The sequence below is a fragment of the Pseudochaenichthys georgianus genome, chromosome 13 (assembly GCF_902827115.2).
Source record: "Pseudochaenichthys georgianus chromosome 13, fPseGeo1.2, whole genome shotgun sequence".
Lineage (NCBI taxonomy): Eukaryota > Metazoa > Chordata > Actinopteri > Perciformes > Channichthyidae > Pseudochaenichthys > Pseudochaenichthys georgianus.
Genome location: NC_047515.1, coordinates 633,453 through 653,362, shown reverse-complemented (window position 1 = coordinate 653,362; position 19,910 = coordinate 633,453). Strand labels below are relative to the sequence as shown.

The 19,910-nt window shown below is 42.3% G+C and overlaps 1 protein-coding gene across 1 annotated transcript; it reads left to right on the top strand.

The window, feature by feature from the left end:
• The first annotated feature begins 13,261 nt into the window (after nt 1-13,261).
• Nucleotides 13,262-19,543, top strand: LOC117457426 (ras-related protein Rab-1B-like). Its single transcript, XM_034097515.1, has 6 exons — nt 13,262-13,345; nt 13,826-13,898; nt 17,605-17,700; nt 18,227-18,322; nt 18,428-18,559; nt 19,310-19,543. The coding sequence occupies exons 1-6, from the start codon at nt 13,329-13,331 to the stop codon at nt 19,541-19,543; spliced, it is 648 nt and encodes a 215-aa protein (XP_033953406.1). The 5' UTR covers nt 13,262-13,328.
• Nucleotides 19,544-19,910: the final 367 nt, after the last annotated feature.

Here is a 19,910-nt window from a genome sequence, read left to right as displayed (position 1 = left end):
GTGTTAGGAGCAGTGTGCTGCCATTTTGAACTGCGCCCAGGGAGCAGTGTGGGGAACGGTGCCTTGCTCAGGGACACCTCGGTAGCACTTGGTGTTGCCGGGACTTGAACTGGTGACCTTCCAGTTGCCAAGCCAAGTCCCTATCGACTTCGCCACTACCGCTCTCTCAATAATAAATTGAGAGAGCTGAGACAGGCTATACATGCGTATCTGTTTGAATGTCCTTACATGACAGTATTCCAAACAGCAGAACTTCTGTGTTTGTGATGTGACCGACAACCTTTAGCCTTTTCCCACACCTACTACTACTGATCAGCCTGCTCTCAGCTTTCTCATTTGTCCGTGTTGTATGAAGCAGTGTTCCTGTGTGGCTGGAACAGCCCTCTGCAACCACCATGTTGCACTGCTGTTCCAGAGCGCACACTACTCCACACTCAACCTGGCTGCTGTCCCCTGTCCTCAGCTGCTGTCCCCCTGTCCTCAGCTGCTGTCCCCCTGTCCTCAGCTGCACTGAAACAGAGCAGCGATGGCACAAGCCAAGAACCATGGTAAGTACAGTATGTGTTCACAACCAATCCACGGTGTAATGAGTATTTCCTTTGTGCCCAGAGCTGATCTCGTATGTTGCATCAACGACCTTTTCAATTCGTTTGTGTAATTAATAGGGTGTGAAACCAGGCACAGTGAGTGACATGGTGTTCACTTCCACTAAGCCAAAGCAGTCTACAGTTGCTGACGCTGTAAGGTCATATCTATTGTCCTAATTGTATGTAGCCTGCTACAACTTTGTGATTGTTGTCTGAGTGTAAAATGGTTCTTAAAGTCCTAATTATCATATAAACATGTTCAAAGGAGTACACGTTACAAGGCCGTGCGGGGGGGGGGGGGGGGGCTGCCAGACCCAGATGTCCTCAAAGTCAGCGAGGCATACAAGGACTTCTCAGCAGACATCGCACCACGGAAAAAAAACGAATGGCTCACTACTCAACTCAACGACTAACACTCTTTCAGAGGATATGTTGGAAACACATTATATATATTTTTTGCATCTACTTTCTGGATATTGTACATCTGTTCATCTGTTACATAAACTAGCATTACTTAAATATGCAGAGACTAATAGAAATGTTTAAATATGTATTTTCCCCCCTGTTTTGTAAAAGTTTATTAAATGAATCTGTAAAATGTTATCATATCGTGGATTTATTAAATTATGTATTTTCCTTTGTTATTTATGTGTGCGTTTGTTTTGAGGATATAATTCAATAGTACCTAAACATAGTATGGTATAACTGCTTTTTGTAATGAAATACACAATTGGTTTGGGAGCAAGAAATCTTTTAATCGTTGTTGCCCAGGCTTGCCCAAATGAATGGAAACTTATCTCCCGACTATAACATTGTGTAACTTGCTGCTGTTAAATACCGTCAAACTATGTGCTTTATGTGCAATATATACTTTATATACATATGCCATCTTTAATAACTAATATATATACCGGGCTGCTAAATCCTAAGAACTGCTACAGGATTTGATTTGTAGATTTGATTTGTGTTTTATCTGTATTTTTGAAAATTATGTAACTTTTTATCTTTTTTTTAGCATATTGTTTATTATATTATAACTTAGTACTTTTTTAGCATATTGTTTATTATATTATAACTTAGTACTTTTTAACGCATGTAAGATATTCAACACTAAGCTGTCTGTGGCTCTTTCCTGCTGTAACGCTGCACATGTCCCCTCTGTGTGTTACGGTGTGTGTAGGAAGCAGGACCCAAATGCAGAGTCAAGTGACAAAAAACTCCTTTATTTCAATTAAAACAACTTTATTCACAAAACTAGGGCCTCCAGGGTGGGTGGAGGGGGTCAGGAGGACGGGTTTGGGATGACAACCCAGGAGCACAGCGGAGGACCCGGAAGGGATCTCGGGCGGACGGCCCGGGGGCAAGGCAGAGACCTTGGAGGGGGTCTCAGGCTAGCAGCCGGGCTCGGGCTGCTAGCCTGGACCTCCGTCAGGTCAGCAGGCTGGAAATCACACACCCAGAGGAAGTTGAAAAGTTGAAAATCCAGCCAGGTAAGAATTTCACCAAGCCTGGTTTCTCCATAGCCAACTGGTGCGCCTCCACCAGAGCAGCCTCCTTCTGCAGAACACTGGACGCTCCCTTCCACCAATCATAGCAGCAAGCCAGATAAAAGGAAAAATGTTGAAGTTCCACCTCAAATGGATCATCTGCTGGGTCCATTTCTTGGTGGGTTCGTACTGTTACGGTGTGTGTAGGAAGCAGGACCCAAATGCAGATTAAAGTGACAAAAAACTCCTTTATTTCAAGGCTATACTATTAAATAAAGACTAAACAGAACACTCACCGAGGAACAAGCCATATCTTTTTTTTTTTTTTATTAGAAAACGTCCGACATAAACGAATGCCGTGCTTCCATGAGCGTCAAATCCCGACGCAGATGGGAATACATTGCAATCAGTTGAAAGCTATTTGCGTCCCTTTATGACGCTGAAGGAGCCTAGGAGCGTCACAACTGGACGCCACGGACACTGACCAAACGTCGCTATTGGACGCTTAGGGAGTGAGAGTGTGTTGCTTTATCACACACATTAATTAGTGCTCTCCACCTCCACTCATATCAACACCACATCAAAACAGACCAGAATTACGACCCGACCCATCTTCCACATCAATTCCCCCCCCCCCCCCCATTTCCCTTATCTCCCTCTCCCCTGTTCCTCCTGCTCACCCTCCCCACCTGCACCTTGCATCACATCTTTATTCCCACATATCCCCATCCCCAACACCCTTCCTCCACGTCCATCCAAGTGATAGCTATCGCCTTTGCTCTTCTCTTTTCCCACATGTCCCTCCATATCGCCACGGTTTCCCCCTCCTCCCCCCAACGGCCTTTGCCTAACCCTGAGGTGATGTACATTCTCCTCGCACTCCACCCAGACACCTTCCTCATTTTCCTCCCCTATGTTTACTGATATTCGCTTCCAACCCTTGAGCTCCTCCCTCCTCGCTCGTATGGCTTCTTTTCCTCTTTTATCCCCTTCAACCCCCTCTAAATCTAAGGTCCTTTCTCTTCTGTCTCTGCTCCTCAGTCCCACTCTCCTCCCTCTCACTATCCCCACTATTCCAAACATCACTCATGTTCCCCTCATCGCTCGATTGTCCTTCACTATCTCCCACCTTCTCTTCCACCTCCCTCACCACCGCGTCGTTATTCCTCTTACTCAATTTCGTCCTTTTTATGCCTTAATATCTTCACTCTCATAAGTTCCTCCCCTCTCTGTCTCTGCTCCTCCTCTTCCTCCTCTTCGTCCATCCTATCCCCCCATCCTTTCCCCCGTGGCTCTGCATCCTTTCTCCCTCCATTCAACATCACATCATCATCACTCCCACCCTCACGTGGTCTTTTCCCCCCTGCTTCCCCCCCCCACCCACAGTCACCTCCCCATCCATCCCCTCCTCATTCCCACTCTCCGCTCCTCCCCCGCCCTGTTCGCCACAGTTAGCTGCGCAATGCCCCATTGTCTTGCACTCATAACACATTATTTCTGGGCATTCCTTCATCATATGTCCCGCCTTATTGCATTTCCTGCAGACTCTCTCCTGGTTGTCGTGTATGACTCTGAAGTAATCCGATCCCCCCACTGTGTTGAACTTGGTGGAATATGGGAGGGATCGGACCTTGTCATTAAATCCAACCCTCAGAAAGCGGGTTCCATCTGCTATTCCATCTCTTCCTGTTCCCGGCAGAAAGCGCCTCATGTTTGATGCTGGTTTCACCCCCCACTGCCGCAATAGCCGCGTTCACACTGCGGTACTTTTCCCACAAAGGTTCATGCGAACTTAGTTCATGATCGCGTTCACACCAAAAAGAGCCGGTACTAAAAGTAGTTCATGCGAACCTTTTTACCCCCTGGAAAGTCCCTGCTAGAGAGCAGGGACTTTCGAGCGGCTCTTTTTTGAGAAAAGAGCTATATTCCTGATTGGCTGGGTGGATTGCAAACCACGCCCCGTAAAACTCCCAAAAAGTTTTGTGAAGCCGCCATTTTATTTTCCTCGCATTAGCATTATTAGCATTAGCATTAGCCCAGCGCAGAAACGCAGAGAGACTAACTTATGGCAACACAAAATAAAACATGGGAGCGGTGGAGATGAGGAGGTGTCGGCGTTCTGGCGATTTACTCGGAAGGCTTCAGTAGAAGCTGCTGGGACTCCCAGCAGCTTCTACTGAAGCCTTCCCCAACTCCGGGGACTTCCGGCCGGGGACTTTGGGCGGCAGTATACGCCGTGAAGTGGTTTGCGGCCTGCCAGTAAATCCAAAGCAGAAGAAGAAGAAGTGACGTCAGCGGCTTCATTTGCCTAATCCACCCCCAGGGACTTTTTCCGGTGTGAACGCGATCTGTACTTAGTTCATGAGAACTAAAGAGTTCGCATGAACTAAGTTCGCATGAACCTTTGTGGGAAAAGTACCGCAGTGTGAACGCGGCTAATCTCTTCAGAATGACCCATCACTGAGCTCACCCGCTCCTCCGCATTTTCTCCCTCTTCCTCGTCGCTCACTCCCTCTTTTTCTCTTCTCTTTTCGCTCCTCTTTCCATCTTCACTTGTTCTCCTGCTGTTTCCCCCGGTCACTCCGTCGTTTGGACCATTCTTTTCCCCAGAATCTCCATTCTCCTCCGCTCCCTCAACTCCACCTCCGCCTCGCGGGACCTCCGCCATTTTCGCGGCCGTCACTCCCGTCTTCACTCCCGTCTTCACTCCCGTCTTCACTCCAGCCGGCCCTCTTTCCAGAGATGCAGCCCAGACAGCCTCTCCAGCCTCTGTGTCCTTCGCTGCTTTCTCTCCTTCGCCCTCACATCTTTTCGTCTTGTTATTAGACTTCTCCACCGCCATTTTCCCCGTCTCCTGCTCCACTTCCGCATTCTTTGTCACAGCTTCCTGCATTCCTGAATGCACGTCAATTCCCTTCGTTATTTCTCCTCTTTCAGCCATCATGAACACTCAGATAGGCCCCCCCCCCCACATAAATGCTGTTAGGGGAGAGGATCGTACAAACAGCAACTTATTGGTATTCCAAATATCGTTGTTTTCACACTTTCCCGTACCACATCAAATCACAAGACGAACCGAAAAAGACAGACAGAGAAACCAGAACTTAAATACACACAAGACTAATCACACAAACAAGACACAGGTGAGGAGGGAGGAGAAAACACAGGGGCACCAGGGGAACACAATCGGGTAAATTAGACACACCAGGGAAACTAACGACAGGGAACCACAGACAGATCTAAACAAGACAAAACACAACACAGACAGATCGTGAAACTGTGGGACTAATAAAGGTATTCTGATTCTGATAACGGGACGAATTTGTCCAAAGGGGCACACAGCAATGTAGTGCCGACTTTCTTACACGCTGGAAGGCCAATCGCTTTTCTTTCCCCCGAAATCCGCTCATTCTTGCTCTCGGTGTGACATAACAAACTGTCAAAACTCTGTACTCAAACCGGAAGTACTCAGCCGCACACCCAGCCGGCGGAAGTTGATAGACGCCATCTTGTGCACAGAGCCTATAGTCTAATGAGTTGAGTGAAACAAAAGTCAGGAGATGTGAGTTGGTTTATTCAGTAAATTAGCTCAGGATAATTGGATGTTCTGTCTACACCTGTTGATGTGAGGCTAATGCAGGATTTGCTAGCTTGATGCTACCGGCATTTAGCGGCAGTGACTCAACAAATTGCCTCTTAAAATGTATCGTCAGCAATGTATGACAAGCAGACTGCTTGTTTAATGTTAGACTCACACCAATAGCTCAATATGATCATAACACGATTGCTTTCATATCAGAGATCAGATGAGGTGGAGCTGCCTCCAGCAATAGAGGGTGAGGCAGAGAAGAAGCAGCAGCACAGGGTTGCAGCAGGTATGTCATGTTATATGCCGGTCTGACACACACACACACACACACACACACACACACACACACACACACACACACACACACACACACACACACACACACACACACACACACACACACACACACACACACACACACACACACACACACCACACACACACACACACACACACACACACACACACACACACACACACACACACACACACACACACACACACACACACACACACACACACACACACACACATCATGCGCCCTGGTGACCGGACATCTCCTTCATAAAACGAGTAATAGGGGGAATAATCGGGCAGTTCGGTGTGTGTGTGTGTGTGTGCTGTGCACGCTCGCTGGACAACAAGTCTTCTGATGAGGAACAAAAACAAACAATTCTCTTAGTGAGGGTTTAAGTGACAGTAAGGGGTTTTTAGGCAAATCTTTATTGAAGAAACAGAACATATTAATATAATTTAGCCATGACACAAATAATGGGTTTTAAGCTAAAAATGTAAGCAGTTTTGCTCTTTAACAAAACAACTGATAATGTCCTGCTGCTGGTGCAATGAGGAATTATAACAGAGAGTTAAGTGTACTCACAGTTTTACCTCCATGGAGTGATATAAAAACTGGCCTTGCCGTTAACAACCAATCAGATTCAAGTCCTGTCTGTCTGACTTTTTAATAGATGTAGTCAGCTATGACTTTGGTGAGTACAAAGTAAAACACAATAGACCCGATGGCAAAACAAAATAAAATGAGACCAATCAATATACTTGTATAACAATGAATCACCAGGTTGGGTCCCCTTGTAGAGTGGGGGCCCCATGTGAACAAGTCCTTTCATCAACAAGTCATTGAATCTAGCCCCCAACCCGTGGCACAGTTCGCCCCCACTCTCTCCCGCTGTCCTGGTATCTCTATCTGTCCAAAAAAGGCAGACAGAAATAAATACATCCAAAATGTCGTTTGTGTTGCCCTTAAGGTGATCATCTTTCAGTCTTGTGTTTAGAGTTTGTTTCCACCGCCCCCAAGAGGCCACACTAGAGCCCTATGATCACAGACTTAGGAGCAACAAGTCCTCCAACTCATACCACCAAATGGGTCGATTGTTTAAGCCCTTATTACGACCAAATATGTCGTTTGTTCAAGCGCTTAATACGACCTATAATTACGTTTGAAAATTGTCGGCCTCGAGTGCTCCCGTTGAATGCAAACTTTACAGAGGGTTGTTTATTCACAAATAACCCTCTCTGTAAAATCCTAAATTGTAGGATAGTTTGTCCATTAAAACGCTTTATGATTAGATTTCTAGCGAGAAGCATATATTGTACTTTTAGAATCCACGTCCAGTCGATATGTAGGATCTATAGTTTGATAGATATTACGAAGATGATTTGAGGTTTCGTCAGGACAACGTGTATATGCGACAAGCTTCCATGTAAAGTTACGGGTTGAAAACAGTATTTCCGGTCTCGCCGTTTTCATAATAAAACCAATGATCAAATGATTTAACAGTGATATCTGCACTACTCATCCACTAAAAAACATCAGTTTATCCTAGTTAATTATACGACATTAATTGGTTTAAATTCTGTACAATGCTTTTGTGTTTTTCCCATAGGTTTTTCTCTTTCGATTCTGAGAGACACATTTCTTTTTTCAGAGGTTTTGATAGGCTAAAATCACGCCACAATGCACGTCGGGATATGGTGTTTATGTGATATGAAATCGGAAAACATTAAAAAAATAAAAAAAATAATAATACTTTATTCCGAGTGTTCTTGCTTTTCTCTTTGAAAGTCATCACATAACGGCATTGCAATACACGGTTCGGCTGCATTAAATATTACATATCTGCCCTAGATATGTATTTATAGAGCCCTGATCAGAAGACCTTTTGACAAACTGGAAGAGATTCCGCCAAAACTGAATACGTGACGTGGACCATAAATATATCAACAATTAAACAACATCTTCCATTTCTTTTCACACAATACGTCTCCTTGCAGTATCAACACTAATTCGGCTGACTTTTATATTTGATCCAATTAGTAGATAGTCTGTATTTACACCATAACGGTGCACAGCTGATAGAAAGGGACTTTTTTGTAGTTTTTAAAGATATTACTGATTTTCTGAACTACCTTTCCAACTCCTCATGCAGTTGACTGTTACAGGTCAACACACTCTCACTCCCTAAGCGTCCAATAGCGACGTTTGGTCAGTGTCCGTGGCGTCCAATTGTGACGCTCCTAGGCTCCTTCAGCGTCATAAAGAGACGCAAATAGCTTTCAACTGATTGCAATGTATTCCCATCTGCGTCGGGATTTGACGCTCATGGAAGCACGGCATTCGTTTATGTCGGCTGCCCTTAAAGGTAATGTGAGCGTCCATTCCCAGGAGTAAAGGATGGCAGAAGACACTACACTACCCAGAATCCCCAGCTATCGTTTGGACTACACCATGTGCTCTTGACAAACCCCGTGATAGTCCTCAAGCTCTGTGATTGGAGAGTGTGCTCCGAGGGTTAAGCCGATTCTCGAACAGCACTTGAAATGGGATGGAACCACGGCAGACTGTCCAAAACTGGATTTGAACGGGTCCACCGCATCCCCCCTCCCCCACCCCGTCCCCAGAACTACACATGCTGGCTATTCTGTTTCGCAACATGTTCTCTATGGCACGTCTCTACTGGGAGTTGTAGTTTTAAAAGACGTTTTCGTATTTCCCATAATAAGAAGTTGCCCGTATTAAACTGTGTACATCCCTGGAGGTTTAGGGGACAGGAAACACTCACATTTAAAACATATAATTAATAAATGGGTGAAAATTGCTTGTGCCCAATATGGGCAGTATTAATATATATACCCACATGCCAGCTAAGGTCAGAAGAGCTTTATTTAACAGCTGGTCTTATGTGTGTGACCCCTGTGATAACATTACATTACATTAATTGATAAGCCTGAAACATGCACTTGTCAAGGTTCAGAGGCACATTTTGCAAATATGGCAGTAGCCATCGATCAGCTTAAGATAAGATATACTTTATTGATCCCAAGTTGGAACATTTGCGTTACATCAGCATGTGTAACAGTTAAATATGCAGTTGTGTTTATTTGAAAATCATTTAGTATAATCACATACATTCTGTGTTTTATATTCAACAATTCTGTGTTCTTTATTTATTGATTGTTCAATACCTGACAAGGCCGGAGATGAAATATCTACATACATCTTATAAGAGTAATACATTATGTATAATATCAGTTAAAATAAGTGATTCAACATAGTTAACATTGCTGGAGGTATGCACAAATATTGATAGATGTCTTGTAATGCACTATTGAGGAACCTGCAACCCAAGTTTTTCATTCAGTGCAGAACTACACCACAGTTGTGTAGTCCTATATGATATGTCAATAAACCTTAGAAAATCATGAAATCTTGAACGGGATGTGCAAAATAGTCATTACATACAGTCTTTAATTAACTATTAGTAGAGAATAACGAGTAATGAATATACTTTATAGGGATCGTATTAATATCTAATAATAAAAATATTGAAATTCAATAACATGCTTTAACCACCAGGTGTCCCTTGATATCAGCTGTGCACCTTTATGGTGTAAATACAGCCTATCTACCAATTGGATCAAATATAAAAGTGAGCCGAATTAGTGTTGATACTGCAAGGAGACGTATTGTGTGAAAAGAAATGTAAGATGTTGTTTAATGGCTGATATATTTATGATCCACGTCACGTTTTCAGTTCCTCATGTTTGTCTTCTCATCAGGGCTCTATAAATACAGAACTACGGCAGATATGTAATATGTAATGCAGCCGAACCGTGTATTACAATGCCGTTATGTGATGACTTTCAAAGAGAAAAGCAAGCACACTCGGAATAAGGTATTATTATTATTATTATTTTGGTCTGTTTCCGGTATTTGTTAATGACGATGTGCTCTGAGATGTGAGACTGGAATTGCACAGGGGGGAAATAACGTAGGCTATCTTTAGATGCGGATTTTGTTAAACTAATATGTTTAGGCTGTGGACCAACACTATACATTGACGGGGAAGGGGGTAGCAATAAAGATAACACCATTAAACAGTTACACAACATAACAGAAATAATATCGATAGCAGCGTCCCTAGCAACCACCTTGGTAACAATGAAAACGTCGCGATTTCCTGAAGTAATCTTCGTAATAACTAGCAAACTAAAGATCATGTACATCCACTGCACACATAATCTGAAATAACAACTCATATTTCTCGCATCAAATGACATCAAAACGCATTTTAATGGCCAAACTAACTTTAAAATAGGCATTTTACACCCAGAATAAAACGAATTTCGGCCATGTTTTCTTTTTCTGCAGGGAGAAATTTGAAGATCACGTGACATAGACGCCAGCCATCGGAATGAATGGTGAAAAAAACGGGGTTTGTCAAACAGAGCACATGGTGTAGGCCAAACGATAGCTGGGGATTCTGGGTAGTGTAGTGTCTTCTACCATCCTTTACTCAGAAAACATATTTGTTTCTCCGAATCGAAGGGGAAAAATACAAAAGCATTGCACACAATTTAAACCAATCAATGTTGTGTAATTAACAAGGATAATCCGGTGTTTTTTAGTCGATGAGTAGTGCAGATATCACTGTAAAATCAATCGACAGTAAGAGGAGTACTTACTTCCGGGTGTACAATTCTCCGTTATCCAATGGGAATGGATGCTCACATTGCCTTTAAGGGAAGCCGGCATAAACGAATGCTGTTATTCCATGAGCGTCAAATCCCGACGCAGATGGGAATACATTGCAATCAGTTGAAAGCTATTTGCGTCCCTTTATGACGCTGAAGGAGACTAGGAGCGTCAAAATTGGACGCCACGGACACTGACCAAACGTCGCTATTGGACGCTTAGGGAGTGAGAGTGTGTTGTACAGGTCTATACAGGTTCATGGTACAATGCATAAGCTTCACATCGAGAGACTGAAACTGTATTTTCCTTTACCGTTCTGTTTTAAACTCACAATAAAGTGAATAGTCATATTATGTACGATATTATTATGTTTTATTAACTAGACCACTGGTCTAAACCGCACCTCCTAGTGGTTAAAGCACGTTATTGAATGTAGTTGTTGAATAAGTTTATTTAGTTATTGATGAAAACATTTAAATATTAAGAGTAGCCTACATACAAAATAGGGGTCAATGATAGAAATATAGAATGGAAAATATCTAGAAGATACTGTAGTGATCTCTACAGTAAAACAGTTTAGTGCAGGACGTCCAAAGATATTAACAGGAGGATGTGCAAAACAGACAAACTGATAAGGCTGAATTTTACTCAGGTGTAACTAAAGTCTGATTTAAGGGTTGTTTATATTTCACATCATTAATCAGAATCTGCAAAGTAACAAAAATAAATGTAGTAGAGTAAAAATACCAGGTTAACCTCTGAATTGTAGTGGAGTAGAACAAAGTAGTACATGCTGCTGTAACAAAAACATTTCCCAACTTGGGATCAATAAAGTATCTTAACTTAAGATGATCGATGGCTACTGCCATATTTGCTAAATGTGCATCTGAACCTTGACAAGTGCATGTTTCAGGCTTATCAATTAACAACAGGAGGGGTCACAGACATAATACCAGCTGTCATGTGGTATTAATGCTGCCCATTAAGGACACAAGCAATTGTCACCCATGTATTAATTATATGTTTTAAATTTCATAACACCAATGTGTTTCGTGTCCCCTAAACCTCCAGGGATGTATACAGTTTAATACTGGCAACTTCTAATTGTGGGAAATACGAAAACGTCATTTAAAACTACATTTCCCAGTAGAGACGTGCCATAGAACATGTTGCGAAACACACAATAGCCAGCAAGTGTAATTCTGGGGGGGTGGGAGGGCTGGGCTGGACCCGTCCAAGTCCAGTTTTGGATAGTCTGGCGTGGTTCCATTCCATTTCAAAGAGCTTTGACGCTCAGCGTAACCTTGTCGCACTGCCACTCCAATATCCAATCACAGAGCTTGAGGGCTAATCACGGGGTTTGTAAAGCAAGGCGGATGTTGTAGTCCCAAACGATAGCTGGGGATTCTGGGTAGTGTAGTGTCTTCGGAAACTCTGTAGTGTCTAAACTCCGAAAAAACTATTTGTTTCTCCGAATCGAAGGTTAAAAACACAAAAGCATTGTACACAATTTAAACCAATCAATATTGTGTAATTAGCAAGGATAAACTGATGTTTTTTAGTGGATGAGTAATGGAGATATCACTGCGTAATCATTTGACAGTGTGGGGAATACTTCCGGTTTTATTATGAAAACTTCGAGACCGGAAATACTGTTTTCACCCACGCTAACTTTACATGGAAGCTTGTCGCATATACACGTTCTCCTGGCGAGACCTCAAATCATCTTCGTATATCTATCAAACTGTAGATCCTACACATCCACTGGACGTGGATCCTAAGAGTACAATATACACTTCTCGCTAGATAAGAATAAAAAAGCATTTTAATGGCCAAACTATTCCACAATTTAGGATTTTCCAGAGAGGGTTATTTGTGAATAAACGACCCTCCGGAGCGTTTGCAATCGACAGGAGCATGTTGTTTCTTACACGACCACTAGAGGGGCTACACTTTAAAACGTGTCTCTGGGTCGTATTTAGCTGCTGAACAATCGACCTATATGGTCGTTTTTTGTAGGAGGACAGGCTGCTTAGGAGATACAAAAACACGAATACATTGAAGTAAATGTGTAATAAAACCATTGGCTGGCACCCTTCTGTTTTTCTCGTTTGAAGTCTCACGCATGGTTCCAGACAAACCACAAGAGCGGTGGTCTGTCCAGCGACGTACAACAGAGGAGACGCTGTGTGTTAAGAGACGAGGCACACACATATCTTAGTTTAGGGTCATTGTAATCAGCAGTGTGTGTGTGTGTGTGTGTGTGTGTGAACATCTTGGTTCCAGGTGCTGTCCCCAGTGTAACCTGAGCTGCTCTTTATTAATAAATAATGCTCAGCCATCGCATATCCCAGAGCTCATCAGTCAGCCGGTTGCTCCAGCTTATTCTGCCATTTGCCCTCCAAAAGGACACACACACACACACACACACACACACACACACACACACACACACACACACACACACACACACACACACACACACACACACACACACACACACACACACACACACACACACACACACACACACACACACACACACACACACACACACACACACACACACACACACACACACACACACACACTTCACAGAGCCTGAGATCATCGGACTGTTTTCACCTCCAGGATTGAATTCTTTGGTCGTGTCGCCAGGAGCCACCTCTCCGATGATGAATCCTGAATAGTAAGTGTTGTTCTTCCTGTATGCTGTGTGTTACTGCCAGGTACACACTGACATCCACTCCTCACACTGAGAGCTGACCCACAAAGTTTTGTCCTGGACAGTGTTCAGGGGTCTCTGCAGTCCTGTGTGTGTTTGTTGATGCGTTAACTCTCCCCTTGCTGTGTGATGAAATTCAGTGCGTGGGCAGGCACCAGTGTTATACTATATGTGTGTATATTACATTACAAACTGACCTACAGGTATACACAGCTCTTAGTTACAGAAAAAAAACATCTTGTTCATTTTCTGCACAGACGATTCTAGCAGTTGGATCACTCGGCCCCTGTGGCTCATGGGAATTGTAGTTCTTACAGGCACTTCTCCCAACTGTGCCTTGTTGTATAACCTCATCTGATGTATGTGTGTGTGTCCGTATGTGTGTGTCTATATGTGTGTATGTGTCTGTATGTATGCGTGTGTGTGTGTGTGTGTCTCCTACAGTGACTACTTGTTCAAACTTCTTCTGATCGGTGACTCTGGAGTCGGAAAGTCGTGTCTGCTGCTGCGCTTTGCGGTAGACCTGTAACACACACACACACACACACACACACACACACACACACACACACACACACACACACACACACACACACACACACACACACACACACACACACACACACACACACACACACACACACACACACACACACACACACACACACACACACACACACACACACACACACACACACACACACACACACACACACACACACACGTTCTCACTCCCATCCCGTCACATATTGACGGACGGTCAGGGCCCCTCCCCGTCGCTATATTACGTACAGGGTACCCCTTGCCCGTCAGGCTTCTACGGGCAGGGCGTCCCATAGACCTTCATAGACCACGTGATCAACAACGATGGCCGACCTTCGTGTTATTCTCGGTGGAAAATGCCTATTTTAAGGTTCATTTGGCCATTAAAATGCGTTTTGATGTCATTTTATGCGAGTAATGAGTTTTTATTTCTGATTATTTGTGCAGTACATGTACATGATGTTTAGTTTGCTAGTTATGACAAAGATTACTTCATGAATGCTAACGTTTTTTTGGTGGAAATGTGTTTTTTCACAGCAGAGTCACCCTCTGTACTTGGACTTATTGGGAGAATCTAAAGGCAAGAACATCCCAAATATTAATGTAGGTCTTTATTGTAGACCTTTAGTGTTGCCGTCTGTGAGGAAAATACATGGGGCTCAGAGCCTCATATTTCAAAATCTTTTTTTCCTTCTAATTTGTTATTCTTTTCAAAATAACACACTGTTATTTACTCACCAATAACACACAATTATCCTTGCTTTTATTTATTGGTTTAATTCCATAATCTCGGTCTTTTTTGGCGTCCGTCAGGAACTGAATTTCAAAATAAAAATAACCGGAAACTGACGTAGCATTTGGAGCGATTACCCAAGATTCTCAGCTACGCTGATTGGATGTTTTTGCCGCAATGCATGCTGTTTATATTATATGAAATCCGGAAAACATTTTTAAAAGAATAAAATAATACTTAATTCCGAGTGTTCTTGCTTTCCTCTTTGAAAGTCATCACATAACGGCATTGTAATACACGGTTCGGCTGCATTACATATTACAGATCTGCCGTAGTTCTTTATTTATAGAGCCCTGATGAGAAGACCTTTGGAAAAACTGAAGAAATGGCGCCGAAACTGAATACTTGACGTGGATCATAAATATATCAACAATTAAACAACATCAACTTCAATTTCTCTTCACACAATACGTCTCCTTGCAGTATCAACACTAATTCGGCTGCCTTTTACATTTGATCTAATTCATAGATAGGTTATATTTACACCATAACGGTGCACAGCTGATAGAAAAGGACTTGTAGTTTTTAAAGATATTACTGATTTGAATTGGATTGAATTTTGAATGTAAGAATGTAAATACTGAGTCTGAAATAGTATAGCAATATGCTGTAAAATTATGTGAAAGCATGAATAAAACTACACATCTTCAGATGTTGTACATACAAGTGTCTGTGTGTACCTCATGTTATTGAATTATTGTTTTTATGTGTTATATTTGATTAAAAAAATATTAAGAGTACATATACTTTCATAGGGGGAAAGTAGAAGGTCTGTGATAGAAATATAGAATATAAAAAATCAAGAAGATACTATAAGTGATCTCTACAATAAAACAGTTTAGTGCTGGATGTACAACGATATTAATAGGAGGAGGTGCAAAATAGAAAAACGAATGAACCTTTATTTAAACATTAAATAACAGATTAAGGTCTTCTTTTAAATAAGAAAAAACATTTGGGGGTATCTATCTACAGATAAATATTAAGCCTGACAAAGTAATTAACGTCTAATATATTGCTTTTCTGCAATGTTAACTATGTTGAAGCACTTATGTTAACTGATATTATACACATTAATTATACTCTTATGTATGTAGATAGAATAAGAAATGTGCAGAATACGACAGTTTAATGGTGGAGGTACACACATATAGATAGATGTCTTGTAATGCACTGTTGAGGAACCTGTGACCCAAGTTTTTCATTCATTGCATAACTACACCGTAGTTGTGTATGATATGTCAATAAACCTTTGAAAATCTTGAAAGGGATGTGCAAAATAGCCATAATATACAGTCTTTAATTAACTATTAGTAGAGAATAACGAGTAATTAATATACGTTATTACTCGTTTCCATTCATATCAATTGCAGATACATGTTTAGTCTTCTCAAGCACCAACTATCAAATATCTCTCCTGATTGTTGGCACTTGACAATCACCTTACCTGAATTTTACTCAGGTGTAACTAAAGTCTGATTTAAGGGTTGTTTATATTTCACATCATTAATCAGAATCTGCAAAGTAACAAATAAGTGTAGTGGAGTAAAAATACCAGGTTAACCTCTGAATTGTAGTGGAGTAGAATTACAAAGTATCAATGAGCTGTCATGTGGGTATATATTAATGCTGCGCATTATGGACACAAGCGATTTTCACCCATTTATTAATTATATGTTTTACATTTGATAACACCAATGTGTTTAATAATGGCAACTTCTAATTGTGGGAAAAACGAAAACGTTCAGTAGAGACGTCCCATAGAACATTTTGCGAAACACAATAGCCAGCATGTATAGTTCTGGGGGGGCGTTCGATTCCAGTTTTGGATAGTCTGGCGTGGTTTCGTTCCATTTCAAACAGCAGTTTGACGCTCGGCGTAACCTTGGCGCACTGCCACTCCAACATCCAATCCCAGACCTTGAAGAGTAATCATGGGGACTGTAGTCCTAAACGATAGCTGGGGATTATGGGTAGTGTAGTGTCTTCGGCCATCCTAAACTCAAAAATGTTGACGATCGCAATGATGCTCGAAATGTCCCTTATAGGCCTACGTCTGTTTCCGGTTATTTTTATTTTGAAATTCAGTTCCTGACGGACGCCAAAAAAGACCGAGATTATGGAATTAAACCAATAAATAAAAGCAAGGATAATTGTGTGTTATTGGTGAGTAAATAACAGTGTGTTATTTTGAAAAGAATAACAAATTAGAAGGAAAAAAAGATTTTAAAATACGAGGCTCTGAGCCCCATGTATTTTCCTCACAGACGGCAACACTAAAGGTCTAAAATAAAGACCTAAATTAATATTTGGGATGTTCTTGCCGTTAGATTCTCCCAATAAGTCCAAGTACAGAGGGTGACTTTGCTGTGAAAAAACACATTTCCACCAAAAAAACGTTAGCATTTATGAAGTAATCTTCGTCATAACTAGCAAACTAAACATCATGTACATGTACTGCACAAATAATCAGAAATAAAAACTCATTACTCGCATAAAATGACATCAAAACGCATTTTAATGGCCAAATGAACCTTAAAATAGGCATTTTGAAGGTCTATGGGACGCCCTGCCCGTAGAAGCCTGACGGGCAAGGGGCACACACACACACACGCACACACACACACACACACACACACACACACACACACACACACACACACACACACACACACACACACACACACACACACACACACACGCACGCACGCACGCACGCACGCACGCACGCACACACACACACACACACACACACACACACACACACACACACACACACACACACACACACACACACACACACACACACACACACACACACACACACACACACACACACACACACACACGTTTAATAAGATAATGCTTGTTTAATGAACCCCCCCAGGATGACACCTACACTGAGAGCTACATCTCCACCATCGGAGTGGACTTCAAGATCAGGACCATCGACATGGACGGGAAAACAGTGAAACTACAGATTGTAAGATTTTGTGTATCAGGCAGAGTCAGTGGTGTGGGTGTGTCTTTTGTTTTAATCACAGAAAGAGTCCTGTAACAGCAACAGACATAAGCTGTTGTCCGAGCCCCGTTGCTGCGTTTCAGCTGGCTACATGTGAGCTGCTCCATCTGCTTGCAGTAGGTCCGTCCCCAGAAACACCACTGCAGTCTTCCTTGGAACTGATTCACCAGCACTAACTATGATCTAGTTTGAAGTGCATATATCTGCACGTGCCTTGTTGTTCGGAGTTTGATTCTCTCAGGTTGTTGCACTTTGGATAAAAGCGTCAGCTCAATGAAATGTGATGTAACGTCTCCTAACAGTGGAGAGGACAAAAGAAGAAGTCATATTCAGGCCTCTTCTCCTTTTGATTGAATTTAATAAAAATAGGAGAATGTACACAGACCCAGGACATCCCTCAGTGCAGCTCTCCTCCTTTGTATGTGTGTGTGTGTGTGTGTGTGTGTGTGTGTGTGTGTGTGTGTGTGTGTGTGTGTGTGGGTCTCAGTGGGACACGGCAGGTCAGGAGAGGTTTCGAACCATCACCTCCAGCTACTACAGGGGAGCTCACGGCATTATCATCGTCTACGACGTCACTGAGCAGGTCAGCCGTTGTTTCTGGCACATCATCCTCAACATAGTCGGAGAGAGTGTATTACATATGAACTTTTCTTCGCCTGCTTCTCTTCTCTCTCTCTTCTCTCCACAGGAGTCCTTTAACAACGTCAAGCAGTGGCTGGATGAGATCGATCGCTACGCCTGTGAGAATGTCTCCAGGCTGCTTGTGGGAAACAAGTCGGACCTGGTTAGTAAGAAGGTGGTGGAGCTCTCTACCGCGCAGGTAAACATCAGTGTTCCACTCCAGAAACTAAACTATCACATGTGATGGTCGTTTAAATAAATGGGTTGCTTTAAAAAGGAGACAACATTGTTAGCAGTATCAAATGTAAAGTTTGACAACTTTCAGTTTAATTTAGAGTAACAAAGTAAAATAACTGAAATCTTGACACCGTCATAATCAGGGTCATTTTAAATATAATTCCAATGAGAATGTCCACAAACCTAATATTATGAATGTACTGATGTGTGTATATTGAGCTAAAAATAGCTTCAAATGTGACATGGTCATAACCAGTGTAATACTGAACAGAATTTCATTAAACAGTTCGGCAAGCCTTTGTAGGAATACATTTCTTTAATGAATGGATTAATACATTATGGAACGGAAAAACTATATATGTAATTACAGTCAGGGATATTGAGCAGAAATCATACTTAATTTCCAGCAAACCTGTTGTGCTAAATGTTTTATAAATGTAAGACCTATTTGCTTTGTTATAATTGGATTGAAATATGAGAAAGTATTGCTGAAATATACTTATTTATTGATGTCAACTCCTCAATTAATAAGGACACTTTATTTTCAATGTACTGTGTGTACTCAGTTGTCAAACATGAGTACATGTTACTGCTGATACGTTTAAGTTGAATAATGAATGGAGTATGTTTACACTGTATGAATGTATTGTTGACTTATCATATTAACAGATTTGTACTCTTTGTTCCACTCCCCCTGCCCCTGTCCCCTCAGGACATGGCCTCCTCTCTGAAGGTCCCCCTCCTGGAGACCAGTGCGAAGAGCTCTGATAATGTGGAGAGGGCTTTCCTCACCATGGCCTCGGAGATCCACAAGCGCGTGGCCAAGGAGGGGGCGGGGATGCAGGGCGAGTCCAGAGAGGCCAGGGCCCAGAGTGCCAAGATCAGCAGCGCCCCCGTGTGGCTGGGGGGGGAGAAGCAGGCGCCGGAGGCCAGTACCTGCTGCTGAGCAGGAAGACAGGGGAGAGAGACATGTCAATCTAACACATGTCCAGCCTCAGGACTATGGACACACACCTTGTCAGAATGTTGGCAGCTTTGCTATCAAATATATACAACATATTTATATATACAAATATGACTTTTCAGGAAGGAAAACTTGCTTTTTTAGTTTATTATGACCCGATGACGGAACACAGAAAGATTAGAAACTCAGACACAGTGTGGGTTTGGCAGGAGTTCTATAAATAGAACTATATATCATATCACAATTTTTCTTAAGATAAAAGTAAAAACCTGATATCAGCAGTTTGCGCTGCTGTTATGAATTGTTTGATTTACAAAGTCAGTTTCCATCTTCTCCCTCCCAAATGATG